At 32.6% G+C, this 21,474-nt stretch overlaps 1 protein-coding gene across 3 annotated transcripts in view; it reads left to right on the forward strand.

The window, feature by feature from the left end:
• Positions 1-20,700, forward strand: part of LOC111035860 (follistatin-related protein 5-like) — a 116,563-nt gene extending 95,863 nt beyond the window's left edge. The window contains exons 4-17 of one of the 3 annotated variants that reach the window (XM_022317658.1): positions 3,277-3,495; positions 5,014-5,129; positions 9,786-9,926; positions 11,165-11,297; positions 11,613-11,897; positions 11,997-12,094; positions 12,705-12,909; positions 13,026-13,147; positions 13,312-13,449; positions 14,793-15,008; positions 15,102-15,252; positions 15,403-15,603; positions 15,702-15,848; positions 17,755-17,984. In XM_022317658.1, the coding sequence (XP_022173350.1) occupies positions 3,277-3,495; positions 5,014-5,129; positions 9,786-9,926; positions 11,165-11,297; positions 11,613-11,897; positions 11,997-12,094; positions 12,705-12,909; positions 13,026-13,147; positions 13,312-13,449; positions 14,793-15,008; positions 15,102-15,252; positions 15,403-15,603; positions 15,702-15,848; positions 17,755-17,984 (2,402 nt within the window). Of the gene's footprint in view, positions 1-3,276; positions 3,496-5,013; positions 5,130-9,785; positions 9,927-11,164; positions 11,298-11,612; positions 11,898-11,996; positions 12,095-12,704; positions 12,910-13,025; positions 13,148-13,311; positions 13,450-14,792; positions 15,009-15,101; positions 15,253-15,402; positions 15,604-15,701; positions 15,849-17,754 lie in introns of all 3 variants that reach the window. The other 2 variants (XM_022317659.1, XM_022317660.1) reach the window with 2 other exon arrangements.
• The last annotated feature ends 774 nt before the right edge of the window (positions 20,701-21,474 follow it).

The following is a 21,474-nucleotide window of genomic DNA, read 5'->3' on the forward strand; positions in this document are numbered from 1 at the left end:
CGATAAATCCGGTTGTATATATATTTATATTCACCACATTAAATGTATCGTCAATTCATTCGGCCATTTCTAATAGGTACGTATATTATTACACATATATATAACCGTACGTACTCGATTTGGCTTGATTATAAATCGGTCAAGGCGCTGTTGAAAATAAATCGATGTGACCTAAAAAATATACCTAAGGGTATGAAAACCAAACAAAAACGTATTCGTTTCGATTCAGCGGTGTACTTTGCTGTTTATGTATCTACGCATATTACAAATTAAAAACTAAATCGCACGATATATTGATTTTGAACACTGCGTTATTCCAGTCCGATCGATCAATTCGGAAATAACGACATTAATATAACGACAGTGGCGTAATTATAATTTTGATTTTTAGAAAATGGCTCAGTGACAAAGGTAAAATGTGAGTGGTAAAGTTTCTGAAAAAGAGTAGTATACGTGTAGTTGGCCCTCCAAAATAGATTTTTGCTCATAATTAATGATGTGCACCATGACCTTTATGACCTTAAAGCTCTAAAAAATGCATGCAAATATGGTCAAAAATATCAAAAAATAACCTAAAACAAATCTTTAAATGTGTTCATGACAATGTACATTATTATGAATATCGACGAATAAGTAATAACCATTAACCAATAATAATTTAATAACTTTTAGTTTTTACTGATTTTTTTTTCAAAAAATAACTTCTAAGTTATAATGTAGAAAAAGCCATTAGTAGAAAAAATACGTGAAAATTTAAAGATACCCAAAATAAAATTGAATAAAAAAGCTTCTATGTCAAAAGCCAAACGGATATATAATTTGATCTAGAATATGACTATAGAAGGGAAAAAAATATGTAAGAGTCATAAACATCTCCTAACCCTAATCACAATACATTGTATAGGTAGTGACATATTTGAAAATTCTAAAAACTAACTACCCAACAATCACTATACGCTTGCAATTTATTAACTCTTGAGATACCGATACAATTTTTTGAATCGATCGGATGGCGTCGGTGAGCGGGAGAAACTATTCACACGGACATGTGACGTTGTGTCAAATTACGTATTGTTGCTGCCACGTGGGGCTTACACCCCGATGATGTATAGGTAGTTCGTACATATACCACACTCGCTCCGTGTCATCTACTCAGACCGTATACCGTCGGATTGAGATAATGAAATTGCGCATTTCGAAAAAAACGTGTGCAGGAATTTAGTTTCGCCATATAATATAATATACTATACATTTATACTTAAACGACGTTATTCCCGGGACCAGCCCCAGTCGAGTTGTAGGGCACACGCCGTAACCAAATTTTCGAACAGTGCCATTATCTGAAAACGAAATTTCTCCATCTTTCTATAACACAATACACGGAGCGTTTCGCGTGCGCACTGCGCAGTATACATTGTATTATTAGATGATAAACGAAATATATTATACCCCCCGAGAAATGCGAAAAGGTCACGTTTTACGGCGTGCATGACCAAAAAACTAATCTGATAAATGTATTTGTAATTTCTACCACCATATACGTTGTGTGCATAATATTTTACGCTTTCCGTTTTAAAAGGACGCTCGCTGCGAACGTAACGATCGCAGTTCTCGATTTTCAGGGGTTTTTTTTTTTAACAGTGGGAATCGTTCAAGTCGTATACATTTTAATTAAAGCTAATCGTATAGGAAAATAAAAAATATAGCCGTAAATAAAGTTACGTAATACTATACAGTATACACACTTATCATATTACAATGTATTACCTACATACGACATAATATATTTATTAGATGTGATTTTTTTAACTTTTAACGATTCTCGGAAAAATTTGTATGATGTATTTTAGTTTTAATTTTTCTGAACCGGATTCGAACCGCGGCGAAAGAAATTATTTAATTTGTTGACCTAACCTAACCAGCTGTGTCTACTGTTTTAAAAGTTTCGAAATTTAATTTGTCTTAAACAGATATCTGTTTTAAGTTTTGCATATAACGTCATTAGACAATTAAAAAGTTGATCGTATAAAATTAAATTCCAACCATCGAAAAAAACAAAGTATGAAGAATTGAAGAATAAGTTATCTGTTTTCATAACCTATTAAGAAAGAATTTAATTATGTTGCAATTGAAATGCTAAGCGATTTTTAATTTTTTTATTTCTGTGCATAATATAGAGAACATAAAACTCAATATTATGTTTAAGATGTTTTAATTAAATACATCGATACTATAAAAAAATATATTTTATTATTAGTTTAATATAAACAGAAACTTAAATTAGTTATTAGTGCCAATGACGATGAACAACCAGTTCAAAAATAAATACTTACTAGTATTTTAAAGCTATTTAAACTTTGTTAAGTTTTCATTGTTTTCTAAATTCAATTAATTCAGATTTATTCAAATCAATTCAAATTATTGTTAATGTTAAAATAAGATAACGCTGTCAATTTTTAATGTTTTTTTTATTTTTACTGTAGAAACTATCTCAATCTCTTTGTCATAACTTTAATTAAAATACCACAATTGTTATGGTGTAGGACCTAATTTGCACGAAGATGCACGAGCAAAGCAATTTCGAATTTCGTCGACCAGTAAACATAAAATATAATGTAATTCAGTTAATAAACCCGTTTTTCCTATACAATCTAAATTATATACATACATATAAGTCGAGATTTAAGACTGCCCATTATTCCTTTTCACGAAACATATTTTTACTGTGTAGATTTTATAGAATTAATTTAAAAAAATAATAGTCATGATATACAAAAATGTTTATTTCACGAAAAATCATAAATTAATATTTAATAACATTGCTATGCCACATACACGATAAACTTTGTGAATATTATCGACAACACGAGCATGGTAAAATGGCAAAAAAATGACACTAATTACTATACATTTTTTTTATACTTGAAGCGAGGAGAGTGGTCCCAAAATGTTCCTTTGATCCGGACTTGCGTATAATGTACGATAATTAATAATATGTTATACTGTAATAAATCATGTAACACTCGTTCGATTTTGCATTGTCCTGTCCGTCGTCATATAATGATTTGCGGGAAACAAACAGCCACATATATATTATACACCATTATAGGTTAGATTATTAATATGTTATTATGCCGTCATCTGGCCGACGCGTAAACGTATTTTTATTTCGTGACCACGTCTTGACATATTTTTGCCAGGAGACGTCGTCTAAGTATAATAGCGCGTGCGGGGTATCATATTTTATTACAAAGACTTTTCGATTTCATGTTTCAGACCCTTGTCTCGTGCACTACTGTGGAAGAGGCGAAGAGTGTGCCGCCCTGGGCGGCGTTGCCCGGTGCATATGCGTGCGGAAATGCGGTCCGGCCAAGCGCAGGGTGTGTGGCACAGACGGACGGCTGTACGACAACAGATGTGAGCTGCACAGGTCCGGCTGTTTGTCCGGAGTCGACATAGAGATAGACCATTCGTTGAAGTGTTTCATACCTTCAGGTGAGTCAGTGTCCGTGGTAGGAGGCCGTTTATTATTTACCCTCACACTTGCAGTATAATGGCTTTACAAGTGCCGTATATTACATTTTGTATATAATATACTATTATATTGAAGACTCGTAGTTTTACTCGGTGTTGGGGGGAAAAAACTCTACACGTCCTCTATACGACTGGCCGATGATTAATGTTTATAAAGATGTCGCAGCATAAACCAACTCATTTAAGAAATTATATATCAATAAATTCACATTTTAATTGGATTTCGAACTAGTCAGTAGGTGCCATAGTGTTGTGATAATGCGCGCAGTGGTGGCGTAATTTGGGTGTAGCAAAAGTATTGTTTTAAATCACAAAAAATATTCAAGTTTCTAAGTTTTTTAATTTCAGTTATGCTATTTATCATTTTAGTATAATAGGTGCCCAATCTGTTAATTTACTTGTACTGTATCATGAAAGCTTAACCTGCTTAATATTATCAATTATACTCAGTTCAAATTACGTTTAGTTAGTTCAAAAATATTTCATTGACAATTTTTTAATTTAAAAATTACTACTTTACACACATTTTTATATCAGAGCACTGAGGCCATCAAAGGACAGAACTAATGGGAGGTTGAATATCTATTATATCATAAAAAAGTTTACAACACTAGAAATTTAAATTAAATTTATTACTGAATATTACTGCGTTACTGCGTATTACCGTTTGATGTTAAAATGAATAAAATTTGCCTATGAAAAATCAAACAAGTGCAGTTACTATTTACTCCATACTCCAAATTTAAAAGTTCAATCATTATCCGCTATTAACTGTGTTCAGCATTTTTTTTTTGCATTATAAGATACAAGTGGTTTAATTTTTTTAAACTAAACTTAATTATTCTTCTAGAAAATAATGTGCAGATTTCAAATATTAATCATATATAATATTATGATCTTTACAAAATATGTTATCGTCGGATAATTATTGAATATTTTATCGATGATTACACAAATAAATCATCGTGTGTTAGAACAACGTATTTATATAGTTTGGAGCATTTTTACAAAAAGTCAATGTGTTCCTAAAATTATAAAAATTAACTTAGAATACTAGTGTAGCCAGTAAAAAAAAAACGTTCAACATAAATCAATTCTTATATTTATATATGTTTTACCTATTACGTATGTATGTGATGTAATTGCGTTATGTCGTTCGCGATAAATCAATTATGGACCCAGTGGAAATGATGAGCGAATAAATCGTTTTAAATCCGATCACATACGCAGCAACTCGTAAGACTATACACGTTTTCGAATCGGCTATAATTCATACCATATATCGATTAGCATATCTTATATAAAATATATACGAGAAAAATCTTCCCCTACATTTCATATTTAATACTATATTTATACGAATTTTTGGTTTACAATGTCGTTGGTCAATTGTGTAAGACAATTTATGTTGTCTATAAATATATATCATGGATAATTTACCGAGATTGAAAATAATGATGTTTCGTGATGTCTGTACAGCTTCCAAGGCGAAGAATGTTCGAATCCTACCGAAAACCGCAGACAACGCCATTGAACCGGAAACCAAATCGAAAGAAGCGAAAACATGCGATTCCCCGCAATACGAAATTATGAAGGTACTGTTGTTGTAATAATTTAACGTATTAATATCATTTGAAATTTGCCCTCATACGAAAAACGCGGAGTACGGCTTTTAGGGTTTCGGGTAAAGGGGTTCCTAGGCTAAAATTTGGAATATATGTCTTAATTAACAATTTTCACCTCATCAGCGGTTAAAATTTCAAAATCATTTTTGACCCATTCTTAATTTTTTTGGTGGAAAATTATCTTTGAAAAAAAATTAATGTGTATTATATTCGGTAGCTGTAGGATGTAAATTCCAAACAAAAATATCAATTAAATGATCTAAAAATCTGGATTTTAGTTCTGAACACTCGATATGGTGTTTGTATTTGTTATTAAGTAAAACTAAAGGTCAGCCGTTGTTCCAAATAATTAGTCACTTAGTGATATCACTTATTTTTTTAATAACAACATATCCGTTGGCCGGCGCGGTGTATAGGCAATTTTGGTACGTCGGTGTGCAGCTGGTACCCGTAAACGAATTCGATATGGGACGGAAATTACGTGCCAACATGTGGCACCCGCAACTACAATAAAATGTTTAATAGCCGACGACGGTGAATTTGAGGATCTCAAATAGTGCTCGGCGACTGGTAGCACAGTTGTAGTCATGTGTCGTCGAACTTAATAATATATAAGCCCGTCCATTATCGAATTACGTATAAAATAATAATATAATCGGCACGTAGGTAATATTATAATTAGGTATAATTATTATAATAATATACATAGCATTGTTATGTCACAGTGTAATAATTAAAAATATGATACTCCGCACTAGGAACACGCCACTCCGACGTCCAACTAATCGTAATACAATTATAAATCGAGTACTCGTGCGGTGTTATTCCACTGTTTTTTTTCTTTTTTACGCGTGAAAATTGCCGAGGGTTGTAAACGTGCCCCCCCCCCCCCAAACAACACGAAACACCACTCTCTACACGACGCAGTCACGCAGACCCGCGGAACGTATTCCGCGGAGAAGTATGATTAAATTATTATTTTACACGGGGACTGATTTCAGATTTGTATGCGAAATCGGAGGGAACAAGGTTCGGTCGTCGTATTCCCGTCGCGCGCAAAATATCGTGTCGTCCGCTGCGGCGTCATTGTGCGACGGTGTGGTTGTGCAGCTATTTTGGCAAACGTCCCGTTCGTTCTCGCTCGCGATATATTATTATTATCATCGCGGCGTACATATATGTATACATATAATCCGGATATGATAATAAACACGCTGGCGAAACGTATTTGTCGTCGGAATTGATAACGGTCGTCGTCGCTCGCACACATATTGTATTATCATCATGGCAAACGCTTTCCAGTCGTGTACATGTGGCGTGGTTTTTGGCTTGCGCTGAAAACGACGTATGTTTGCGCGAACCGCTTTATATTGTTCCGTCCCCGTTGCCGATGCCCGTCCCGCGCACGAATAACGATTTATTTTTCACTCCGATAAATAATATTGTCGTTATTTCATCGCGTGTATTGGAAATAATATGATTGTAAGTCTTGATACGTTTTGATTTCGACACACGCCGAGTGCAATAACCCGTGTAACCGTGTATTGCTTCCCGTGTAACTGTCAAGGGGACGCCGCTGCAGTTGCGGTATACACAGGACGGTTAACCAAACACGATCTCTCATTACCTCTTTTTTTTTATTTCATTTAATAATTAATTAGTTGGTTTTAATGGAATTCGTACACGTACTTGAAGACCACATTTTCGAATACTCGAGACTTTTTCTTGTCTTGCGGCGATACAATTTCAACTATTTTTTTATATTATGAGAACCTTGTCAAACACATAATATCTAAATCAAAATTCGTACATGTGGTTTTTGAGTTATCAGTCATTGTGTAGGTTCTAAAGGCAATGTATGTTCACGTATATAGGGTTGTATAAAATACAGAGGCTATGATGATTTGAAAATTATATAGTCTTTAATATTATTTATTAACATGAACATTTTGTAGTTGATAAAATTGTCCAAGAATAACAAATGCTAGGATTCAATAATACCTATTTTATTATTGTTATTTAATATTACTTTGAAATTATTATTTGTTGTTCATGTGCACTATGTGTAAATATTACTTGAGATAATTATTGTTTTCTCTACTATTGCCTCGTATACTGGATAATAAAACTGAGCATTTTTCACTATTTATTTCAAGTTGTAAACGGTAATTTTATTTTTTAAGTTATGGTTCATTAATAGTTTTGAAGACCCTCCCCCCACTTTTAGCTTACTTAAAGTTAAGGGTAATCAGTTCATGATTTTTAAAATTTTTTTTTTGTACTTTAATAGTACTTATAACTTATAAGTTATAACTTAAGTTGAGCTGAATAAATAAATTAAATATTACCTTTATAATTATTTATACTTTAAATTTATGAAATCTATTTTTTATTTTTGTTATCCGTAATTACTCATACACGCATACATAGAATAACTCAGAAACTATTCGCTAAAATTTTGATTTTGATAAATGTTTTTAAAACAAAATATTATCTACTGAATAATTCTAAGTAAAAAAAGAATTCTTATTTGAAAAATATTAGTTTATATCGCCACAGGACATTTGATTAGGTAAAATTGAAACTTAAATGGTAAACAAAAATCTCAACTATTCGAAATTATGATTTTTATGTATATGTAAAAAGAACAAAAACTCTATTTTAAATAACTGTATGATTAAAGAAAAATTATGGGTATTTATTTTCGTGAATCATTATATTAGATAAGTAGGTTGTTAGTTTTTGGTTCGATATATTCATTTTAAGTTAAGTTAGAAGGAGTAAAATATTCGATTTATATATATATATTGAAAAAATAACAGGTACAATTTACTTTAACTTTTAATTGAATATCCGATTTGCTATAACACGATAACTATAATATGGTGAAACTGTAAACAGGAACACGAGGTCTGTTGAATTGAAAGTAAATATGTAGCTACAGTATGTGTTGCGTTTGTAATGAGACGGAAACATCGAGATAATATAGTATATGCTGGTGTAACACCATCTCATAAGTGCAGAATAGAAATCCGTTTACTCTTCATTATTATTTTATTTCATAATACTATCTATTTTTAGTGCTTTTCAGATCGACTAAAACGTGTAAAATGTTTTCGATTTAATATGTAAATTGAAATGCTAAGTTGAAGTATAAAATATGCATTAAATATGTGCTGTTGGGAAGAATATGACATAATTATTACTTTCGTATGAACTATAGTGGAATAATGTCGGTTAATTTTATGAGTCTGCAGTTCGTATAGAACCTTCATACGTTTTTGTTTATAAATATTCAATCATTAGTTTACAGTAATCATTACGCATTTACGCCGGCGGTGTTTTTTTTTTATAATTATATTATATTATGTGAACCGTCGACGACACGATACTGTTAAGTCGCGATCAAATAATATCTCTGAATCACTTGCAAAATAATGTACGCCTCTGAAATTTACATAACTTAATCGGAGAATCGCTCCAAATATATTATGATAATAATATAAAATATCGTAAAATATATTACATCCGCGTTCTGATTGTTATTCCGGTCGATCGTGGGCATACTATGGCTCTAAAGGTTATTGGGTTTCTTTGTGTTTACTTAACCATTACCATAAATATTTACCAACCCACAACCGCTATAAGACAATAACGATAATAATAATAATAATTATTATTTTAAAAGTGAGTGGCGGGTTTGATGGTTCTCATCCACCGTGAACCGACCCCCCCCCCCCATATTCATGCATGAAATGATATAATATGTATACTGTGGCTGTATATTACAATATATATTTCATAATGGAAGTTCAATAAGTCGAGCACGAGCCCGCGTACTTATAATATTATATTTGCTATATTGTGTCTTACGAATGACAAACGTTTGAGGTTGTGTAGGTTATTTTGCGGACCGTAAATACAATTTAAATCGCACACCACCCCATCCCCTTGGATGCGATCCTTTCGATGATACTAAATAATACACGATATTATCGCGCATAAGTTGTGTCGGCCCTTAACAATTAGACGTTTTCAGCCGTATATGCGAATTACGAACCCAAAACGGTATCGCGCGGCGGCCCCACCGAGAGACCGCCCTCGATGATATGGCCGCGGTAATATATGTTTTTTCTACCACTCACGCCCGCCGCCGTTGTGGTTTTTCGACGCAAAACGCATAAAATGGTAATAAATGTTTCTTGTTCAATTAAAAGAGGGTGCAACCACAGGAATTAATGCTCGCGGTCAGGATTTATCGTACTTTTGGGAACGTGTATCCCTCTTTGGCCGCGTATAAATTATGTTTACAAAAAGCTCTTTCCTCCTATATACAGCCGGCTCAGCCTCTGGGCGGCCTATCCGTATACACACAGACAGCTACTTGGGTCGGATGGTGTATAATAAGACGCGTCTTATGATAATAACGAGAGAATACCACCGAAATGAAAACAGCCATCGTGCCACCGTAATAAAGGTGTTTTTTCGTTGTTATTGTTTTTTTTTTCATTTTCCCCGTTCCCCCACCATGTATAGCCCACAAACCATGCAATGATTACAATTTATTCATCCACGAGAATAAAGGAAATAATACCACGTGTATTTCGTTACCATTATCTTTCGCAGGATAATTTGTTGCTGATAAATCACGCCAAACTCATGTATCAAAAAAGTTGGAACGGTGGCAAGGAGTATATGGTCAGTGCGTTGTTCCGTTATTTGGATTTGGACGGCGATGGATTTTTGCAACGCGAAGAACTACAAAAGGTATATATTATTGTTTCGTCCGTTTTTGTTTAGTTAACTGTCTTTTTTATTCAATAAACTTTGTTCAGACGTCTCGGTAAAACAACATTTAAATAACTTGATGTCGTTGACCGTTGTTAACTGTTTTTCGTAGATTAATTAGTGGCTTCAAAGTTATTCTAACTTCTATAAATTACAATTTATTCTTTTATATTATACTAATGCCGTTGTGAATATTATATTGTATGGGGTTCCCTCTAAACTTGCACTGTAAATTATAATTATAATACCCATAATCTATACAGCATTCATTATAACATAAAAAGAAGCCTTTCGTATATTTAATTTTAAAATTAATTCGTTCTTATTTAGAATTCGATATTTAATAGACTTAAAATACATTAAAGTAACACGCATATTATACAACAAATTACGAACTTATTTCGGTTGAATATAATATATGCTATACAGACTGTATCGTTAACGTTGTAAAGGATTTCAAATCTCTCTTTAAGAAAGTCTTTTTTCACAAATGTGTACTACCACATAAATGTCTTGCATTATTGATCAAAGAAATATCAATATAATAGCATTTTTTATTCATATATATATATATATATATATTATGCGCATATGATGTAATATTATATGTTCGAGCTTAGATTAAAAAAGTCGATTATTTCCTATAAAGCGTGTGGGTATACCGACAAATGTATCGACAAATTTGGAATATAATTTTCCAAGAATGATATCTCTCTTCTTTGAACCCATAATATGTTTCATCGTTTCATAAATTTACGCAATATACATGTGCACTTATTAATTTTGTAAGATCGGTACATAATATGTGAAACGTTGTTTTAACCGTTGTAAACTAAACTCTAAGTATAATATTATGTGCTTATTATTTCAAGAAAAATGTACATTTATTTCTTTTTGAAAACGTTAACTATATTATAAAGGTAGTATGTGTTGTTTTATAATAATTAAGTAAACAAAAATATTTACATAATGAGTGCTAAAGTTCAAACAATAATTTTAATTTAAAATGTTTAACAGCTATAATCGTAAAATACACCATGCACATAGTTCTATTTACCTTTTATTGTGAACAAAAAACTTTTTTAATCCAAGCAACGAAAATATAAATTATTTTTCCAAGTTTATACAAATGCCGCACGTGTGATATAATTATTCAGTAAAAAAAAAAAAAGTTAAGTATAAAAAAATATATATTTTACTAATTGAACGTGTTTCAGATAACTAAACAGGATAAGCTCGATGATATATCCGACGTTTGTGTTATGTCAGACATGATTAGCTTTGAAGACATGGATAAAGATGGACGTCTAGGTTTGAACGAATTCTACGCAGCTTTCAGTAAACTATACAGTAAGTGTGTATAGGTTAGGTTACTACTTATATACCTAGAGTAAATGGTTCAAAGTAAATTCTAAAATAAGATGTTAAGGTATACACAGGGATTTAATTTGCTCACGCTGCGCCAAATCCTGTTCACGTCCTACATAATAAATATAACATATACCCATGTATCACTTTGATCTATATCCTTACAGTGTCCTGTAGCACTCTAATGGTGCCTCATCTCGTATATATAGTGCACATAAGTATATCATAATAGACTCTTTAGATTTCCATTATTTATTACCTATGCGTATTTTTTTACACCGAACGTTATTATAATAGGCTTGTCGGTGGTCACTCTGGAGAAAGCGCTCGAGATCAATAGAATATCCGCAAAGGTCGGTGACAACGTGGAAATCCGATGTGACGTAAGCGGCAATCCGCCTCCTCCAATCGTTTGGAAACGATATTCCGCCGATCTAACGACCCTTGGCGACGAGGACGTGAGGGTTTTCAGCGACGGATCGCTGTACCTCACCAAAATACAATTGGTCCACGCGGGGAATTACACGTGCAGAGCTCTGAGAAACTCGGAGGTGACCCAGACGCACGTGTTGACTGTTCACAGTACGTTCAATAATAACTCAATGCATGATAATAATATATTATATGTAATAATAATTGTCGAATGTTGCCTTTTTTAATTCGATTTTTGTGGTGTTTAAGCTTTGCCCGAAGTTAAAGTCACGCCTAGAATTCAATCTCGAAGACCAGGAGAAAAGACTTCCATGTTTTGTCACGTAATTGGAGAACCTTTCCCCGAGGTACATATAATATGTATATATATATACATAATTATATATCGCATTCAGCATATTATATTTATATATACATTTATAAGTACAGCATATCCAAGGTTTATGGGTATCTCCGGGTAGAAAATATATTTATTAAAAATTTAATTAAGTTATTTCAATGCCTATAGTAAGTAGTTTAATTTTTTAGATTTCCAAAATAACTTTTTTTTCAAATCGTGGTTTTTAAACGCATTTAATAAAACGGATGTTAAAAATATTTATCAAGTTAGAGCACGATAAGATGGTAAAAAATGATTAATCTTAAAACGTCAATTCGTATAATAAAATCTTAAAAAAAATTAACTTGTTTTCAACTACACTGAAAACTCCAGGACGATTTATTTTTACGGAACATATCGTAAAAAATTCTTATTACCTGTTTAAGAAACTTACTTAGGCTAGATTTTAATAATTTGTCTTAAACGACTGAAAACCCGCTATTAATTATACTGATTTACTGAATGGAAACACTTAAAGGATGAAACGAGACGTTTAGGTCATTCTGTATTTCTGAGCATATTATAATCGTGAATTTGAGTACTTATTGGATTAAATGAATGCTTTTGTACCCATATAGGTGGTTTGGCTGAAAAACGAAGAGCGTCTAAAGTTGGACATGATGCAAAAGTACAGAGTGGTCGGCAACGGAACCGAACTGAGTATTAATAATATCGATTACGCTGACACCGGAGCTTACATGTGCCAGGCATCGAACACCGGTGGAGTCACCAGAGACATATCGTCATTAATCGTTCAAGAAATTTTGACGCCTAGTGAGTATGGTGCGGTCGGATCTAAATCGAACGAAATATATCAAATATTTTGTGCTAATAACAAAAATTTCAATAATTATATAATAATGCATCATATTAATATTATTCTCGTCGCGTTTTTACAGCCGCGCCGAAAGAAGAACGCCGGTTTTTCGCTTTTCACGACTGGGGAGTGTCTGTTTACGAGCCCACCGCTTGCCGGCTCTACCATCAAATCCAGTCCACGGACATCATACCCGGAACTCAGGTATATATTATTTGCATGTTCGGTAGGTACGGTGTTATTGATGCCATAATGTCGGACAGTGTTTGCCGATCGCCATTATACGAGTAAATCGTCTGTATATGCATATCTCGATGTAATCGTCGTACCCCTTGTCATCGTGCTTACGTGTGTAATATAATATATAGGAATACGTTTGCGGAGACAAAGGTGTCAATTGCAGCTGGGGTCAGGCTATCAACGTGGCCAACCGTTACGTTTACGTGTCGCAGCCGCTCAAAGACAGAGTGTTGGTCATCAGCAAGATTCAGATGGTCGTCGTCGACGTGAGTGCACCTATATTATACGACACGATACAGCTTTGTATATAGGATATGCTATTTATTCGTATTTATATACAATATTAATGTGTGGAGAGTACGGTAAAAAAAGCATTTACGAGATATTGTACTTCATATTATACTTGTATCGGGTAACAAGTACTACAGAGTACAGACACTTATATGTTATAAATTATGAAGTGTTTATCAGGTTTTTAATATAATAAATGCAGTAGGTCATAATATGATCAGCTAATGATACTAATAATTGGATTATCATTATTTAAATTTATTCTGACGATAGCTAGTATACTTACACCACGTATACTTGTACCGATTTTAATTAAGTGGGAGCCACACCCACATGCGTTCTATCTGTCTTACAGACGCACAACATAGCAAATTGTACGTTCTAAATAATTTATTTATCTCAGGTATGTTTAATACAAGACCGAATTGATCAATTATCAAAATTCAAATTTAGAATTAAGAATATTATGTACTGAAGTACTGAACCTCATAGGTGTTTTAGTTTTTTTTTTTTTCTAAACAAGTTATGTGTATTTTAAAATGCACAAACAATTTTAAATTTTAAAATACTCATAGTTTGTTTTAAATTTATAGATAAAAAACCTACGATGTTCACTAGATAATATTATTACTCTTACATTTGATAATAGGTCATCAATTCGCTCCAATATTAATCATTCAGAACTTTCAATTTGCCATGTACGCTTTTGTAAGGACGGGGCCAGCGAGTGCGAGAGTAGCGTCCTCTTAACTATTAAATTGTGTCGTAATATAACTAAATAGTAAATACGAATGGGAATAAACGCAGGACAACCTAAGTCTAACTTGTCAGGAGCTCACAATTATTATCAGAATTATTTTAAATGCAAAATATCTTTTTCAAGTGAATGCCTACCCAATTGCTTTACAATATTATTATAATATACTAGCTGCCTGATCTTCCTCCGGGAGAAATTATTTTTTTAAAATTTAATTTAAAAACATAAGACTATTTTTGGCTACACAAATAATACAATGATTATAAAATAAAAAAAAGAAACAGACATCGTTATCGGCGCATATATGAAAATAATTGGTAATTAGTTAATTATTATTATTATTATTATTATAATGAGGGTTCAAAACCGATTTCCTTCGTCTCCAAAATCAGTTAGATTCTTATATATATAGATTACCTTATTCATATAATAGGTACATTTATTTTATCTTATTGTGTTTTGATGTATATCTGTATACCTATACCTTAATTATTACCTATATATAGATTTTGGAATGAACGGTGAGATAATAGTTCGTTTATTCGTTATTATAACACATAGGTCGTAATCACGGACAAATATCCAGTGGCTCTGCACTACGTGGCACATCTGGATCAAGTGTGGGTGTTGAATTGGAGGAGCGTGTACGACGACGGCGTGAAGACGATTCAGGTGATTAGGGATGCGTCTCAAAAGCGAAAACACCACACCGTCCACCCAGAACCGATAGACGGGCAATTCGATTTGGTCAGAGATTTGTTCATGCCCACAGCACAGGTACGTGTGAGCAACGTTTTAATATTACTATATTATAATATATAAATATGCAACTCTGACGGACGGTTTTATTGATATCCCGAAATTTCGCAGGACTTGAGCCACTGGTTCAAGTACGGTTATGTGAGCCACGCCAACCAAAGAGGACTTTACAAACTGGATTTGGCCAACATGCGGTACATTAGAAGTATAGACCTGTCACCGTACAACTGCGTGCCCCGCACCCTGCAATTTTCGTCCTTGTGTAAGTATGCTGCAATGGGTATAAATGATCGATATTTTAGTGTTGTCTAACCTAACCTAACCTTTGATCGGACACGAAAATATTATATTATCAACATCTCATTTACCGATGGCTAACTATAAACACAAACACACATATTGTTGTACGCAGACGGTTTTGTCATCATCGAATGCGAAGAACCGGGAACTGGACACGCAACGGGTCAGGTAATCTTAGATTATTTGACCGACACAGTGGTCAACAAGAAGGCCACGGTCAGAGGAAGTCCTTTGGTTTCACCAGACAGCAGAGTCGTTGTGTCCATCGACAAGGCCGCCGACGGTGTGACCTTGGTTGTCCAACAAGTTTTAGGTAGGTTTTATCAGTGACGAACCGTATACCCGGTATACATAATAATATTATGGTATACCAAATTGTTTATTTAAATGTAATTTAATCAATCAATATAGAATCTGGCCTCAAATTTTCATTCGACGTCAAAACCACTCTAATGATTAGTGACATAGCGTTCTATCCTTCTCGAACCACACACGGGTATGATTTGTACGCCAGCGCCGCTGACAAAGAAGATATATTGTTTCTGAATCTATCCAACGGTAAGCGTTTTGAAATATCAACTATGACAAATCCCTGTTGTTAAACTAATTTAAATATGAATTATTTATTTTAAAGTGTAGGTGGGTATAAAATCTAATTTTAGACATCATAAAAAGTAAAAACACATAACGTTTAAAAACAGAAAACAATTTTCAAATAATTTTTAATAAAATATAATATCTTAGTAGTTTTAATTATTCTCTTCGTAAAATCTATTACGAGAAAACTTTTTATACAACTTCCAAGTACCTCAGCCGATTAAAATTAGCGATGATTCAAATAATGTTCTATAGTTGAATTTTTTGTGTGGCGGTTATTATTTATTAATAGTATTCTCGATGTGTTGTGTTAGTTTTACACGTCGTAATATTACGATATGTAACATTTATTAATAACTTCATTCACGTAACTGGCTTTCGGTCAAAAATAGCTTTTCACTCATTATTTTCCGTGTTTATCGTAGTGGGCGACTTTTAAAATAATAACCGCAGCGATCAATATACAATGAAAAACTTCAACGCCGATTTAATTTGGCACAATAAATGCTTGAAGAGTATTGAAACTGTAATTTATTATAGTTGATCAGTGTGATGTCGCTCGGCACATAGTAGTCACAGTAACAGCGTTTGTGGCAACCGAAATCATAAAATAATTATTGGGAGTTTACTACGACTAATACTGATTTTCGTATGGCGAATTATGGATACGTCCATTGATTATAACCCAAACGGTTTTAATTCTATATAATACTCATACGTACGTCGAACTGCGAATAAATGTCATTATACTGATTAATGAAGCCTTGGATTTTCATACATTATATTATACGATTATTAAATTAGGCCACAAAAGTACGACCCGGAGCTTACATTTAACGAGGACCACTAACGTTTAATTGTTGTAATCCACGACCTTTATTTAAGTGAATTGAGGACCTAATCGTTATTTGAAAAAAAATGGATTATCCAATTATATAAATTATTTAAATGTGGTCGTCATGGACGTATTGCGAGGCTTATAAACAATAATGATTGTACATTTTATTACCACAACATTCGGAAAAATAAATATTATATATATATTTTAACTATTTTATAATTATAATACTGCAGTGTGTATCGCAGTATAGTCGAGACAGTATATTGACCAAAAGCCAGCTTTTAATAAAATCTCGTAAGTCGAGCTCCGCTCAGAATCGGTTTTAGTCCATGATTTATCGCTGCTTTCTTGTTTAATGACACCGACCCCAGTGGTAACCCACAACCCATGCAACTATCAGACCTTGCTTTTTTCTACTCATGAAACATGATCTTTATAAAGACATTATGTCGACCGTTGTCCAAACTAGAAATAAAAATTTTATATCAGAACGTATAATTTAATATTTTAATATATAATTATGTTTTGTATTATATTATGCTCAGATAGTATTTCTGCATAAAACGTATTAAGTGATTCATTTTTATAATATACATGTCATCAAGTGTACCTATATGTATAATTTATTATACCGTCAGGCGGACTTTGGGGTGGTGGGCATAGAACACTATCATTCTCCAGCATATGAATTACCCTTCCAATCAGATTTCAGTCGGACAATTTATTTTCAAGTATAAGCGCACTTTATCAGTAGAAATCTTCTTATATAATCAAAAAAAAAGGTAAAAATCAGTCAGTATGTACATTATTATAAAACATAACATAATATTATATAGGGTTCGTAAATCGAAATAGGAGACTTAAGCCCGGTTAAAAAGCATCAACCCTAGTCCATCTATATGTAGTCGTGGAATACTTATACCACGATCATCGCGCGAATCTAACATAATAATGTATAATATGATATGTACCGAAATGCAATTTATCGGTGTAACGTCGGTTTTTTGATTTTGTCTGACCCCGCAGGTAAAGTGGAAATGATCACCGGCGTGGGCAAGGCCATGCTTCAGTCGCTGACGCAATGGGGTAACCCTAACCGTCCAATAGCCGCTTCCGGTATCTTCGGTCACTACATGGTCACGCCGGCCGACGAAGCTCTGTTCGTGATCAACGGCGAGACCCGGACGGTGAACTGCGAGATCGGCGGTTTGGTGCATCCCAGACTGGTCACGTGGGTCACCATGCAGTTGCAGTGAACACAGACAGAAGACAGAACTCAAAGTTGAAAAAAAAAATCGCGTTGTTATTGATTAATTATTATTATTATTATTACTATTGTTGATGCCGTCATTATCTCATTATTTCTTATTTTCTCGCTAGGTATGATAATTATTGTACCATCATACCGTCGAGTTGCTTATTATAAACATATTTTTCGTTTCGTTTGTCATGACTTACATACTTCACACATTATAATATAGTGGTTTAGGCATACGTTAAGTTTCAATATCTCAATCGCAATCTCATGAAAATTTATCGTAACATAAAATAAAGCAACGATAATAATATGATAATATACCTAATATATAGTGCAATGAACCCCCGAGCGCGGCTGCAGTCGACTATCGTTCGAACACTTTTCACGTTATTCGGACATCATCATAATAATAATATGCATAATATTATAATAAGCTTATTTTATTTTTTCGTGGTTTTTCGTAATATTTATATCTAGCCAATGAGTCAAAGTTCGCAACTCAGTCGTTTTTTTGTTTTCCAAACTTTAATAAAACTGACGGGTTTCATCGTTTCAGTCATTTTCCTGACTCCGAGCCAAATAATTTATTATTTTATATTATTACTAAGTCGTCGTCTTCGTCTCCGTCGTTTTCGAGATTGTCCATAGCCTAGACGATGATGCACACGTATTGATAATGATGTGACTATAATATTATATTACAAGTAGGTGTAAATAGAGATCGTGTGATGGTAAAATTTCACTATGCGCACCAATAACGGATACGGTTAGGTTATTATTCTCTGAGCGTATATGGCCACATTATCGGTGATGATATCATTACTATAAAAATAATATATAATATATATACTCGTTTATATTCGTTCGACTCGCGATATATTCCTCTATAGGGCGTAGTTTGAGGCACGATACGAGACGACGTTTTTAAAAATCAAAATATAATATATATACGTAGAAACCATCGAAAAATGTGCGACGTTTCAGATCAACGACCGACGCTTCAGTACATATAGATAACAATAATATTATGTTTTCGTTTAGTATATTATAATAATATACGCGTATGATATTAGTTTGTCGAGAGTGGATTTATAATAATATTATTCATTTGACACAAAATGCGGACGTTTTTCTTTCCACATTTACAATTGTCCAATTAAAATATCGAATAATTTTAATAACATAAATTATATCAATATGAACACGAATACACGATATTATAATATTATACAGACGGAGCTATACTCATTAGCTATTTGTAAAATAATATCTCGGGCGGGTGTGGCAACACAATTAAAATACGTCGATTGTGGACGGTAAGCGTCGTCGTACAGTGGGTCTGTGTGCACAAGATTATCCGTCCGATTTTCGTAGTTTCTTTTCAATCGTTTGATCCGTTTACCGCTGTGATCCGTCTCGAAAAAAATTGCATCGTCGACAACCGACGGCGACGTCTGAATAAAAAAAAAATATGAATAAATAAATATTGTAATAATTTTAGTGTTTTACGTGTGTTGTATAATATTATGATTATAATATGTAATGGTACCCAATATGGCGTCATCGTTTATATAGGAGAAAAGTACTATAATTAATATAATATATAATATACCTACTTAGACGTAATATTATATTATATAGTAATAATATATTATAAATAATAATATACAAGGTGATTCTTTAGAATGTAAGCACTTTTTTCCTAGAAAATTATCGACATTTTTGGAAATATTGATTTTACATAAAATTGTAAGTTATTTAATAACTATATTTTGTAAAGGAAAATTAAATCATTAAGTTTTTACACTTTTGAATGGCAGCAATACATTTATACCTAATTTACATTTTCGTATACTGAGGCAAAACACTTTTCTTAGAATTTAAATAATACATTAATATTGATTTTTGAACGAGTATAGTTAATATTCATTTTACTTATAAGTTATAAGTATTTAGTTCTGGTGAGCAAAGTGGAGCGTGACACAGGGGTACGCCACAAAGTTAGTCCTTTGTACACTATCCTCTCATTTATATATTGGTATAATCCATAACAAATAAATTTGATGACGTAATATTAAAAATTAAAATAATATAGGTACATGGGATGCATGTCAGAGAAATACAAATGACCACAACGAGTGGCACGTATGATAAAGGTAATATTGCTTAAATAAATTGTTTGTCACGTCATTAAATACCTATTAAGTTATAACTAATTAACTTCTCGTTCAAAATTAGATTTTTAAAATACATTATTGAAATCTAAAAACTTATAGTTTAAAACTGATAGTGATAACAAAAATAAATTCTTTTCCAAAAATGTTTTTGAAATTATGGAAAAAAAAGATTCCAAAAACAATAGTTTGGGAAATTTGGTGTTATAAAGAAACACCTTGTATACATGAACATCGAAACGCCCTGCAATCGGGATTTTTACGTGTATAATAATAATAATATATAAAATATGTGATTTGCGGAGTTAGCCGAAACAACCGTTCGCACATCGGTAAAATATTTTGTAAATAATACAATAATTATAACTGCATGACGAATATAAAAAAAATATTTATAGTGTTAGACGAGTTATAAAGTTATTAATTATTCTTATTATTATTGTACACACTAAGAAATAGTGAAAATCATCGTGTACACATTAATAATTAGTTGTGTTTGTTTGTGGATTTTTTTTATACATAATATAACGTATTATAATAGTGTGGGCTTATTTTTTATCAATATATATATATATATTTACATATATATACTATAAATGTGTATATGATAATATATAGTGTAATGATATTTATTACTGAATAAAACAAAAACAAAAAAAAAATCACCCAAGTATAATAATTTAATTATGTATGCCATCCGATTATATTACGCTGTCTGTTCATACGCTTCCTATATGGTTAATAGCATTATTGTTCGTTTTTATATTATTTATTAAAGACTTCAATCGATCGTTTTTACGTATGCTTCTAATATATGCCGCCAGCCGACTCAGCTGAGTGTCCGTTTGTATCGTTTATAATATATTAATAATTTATCCTAATATTATACGCACATAATGATATTATATATTGTGGGGCACAGTACTACGTAAATACTGATAATTAAATTCTCGTTATGGACTGCTGCAGAGCTACAACAATATTATTATTATAATCTATACCACGAGTACTGTGCCGAATGGCGGCGGCAAGCATATCATTATTTAGGTACCCAATATTATTATTATACCATCCTATGTTATCCAGCTAAACAGTGTTGTCAGTAGCGTAAAAAAACAGAGCGCAGACCAGCCGACCGACCGATTCGACCGAACATGACTATTATAGTTTAAAATTATTATTATTATTATTATTATTTCAGTATTTGAATATATATATATTCACCAATATGGTATGCGAACAACACAATAAATATCTGGCACCGATTTACATACACAAATCATGTATTATTTTAAAAACGTTGATTGCTGGAAC

The sequence above is a fragment of the Myzus persicae genome, unplaced genomic scaffold (assembly GCF_001856785.1).
Source record: "Myzus persicae strain clone G006 unplaced genomic scaffold, MPER_G0061.0, whole genome shotgun sequence".
NCBI lineage: Eukaryota > Metazoa > Arthropoda > Insecta > Hemiptera > Aphididae > Myzus > Myzus persicae.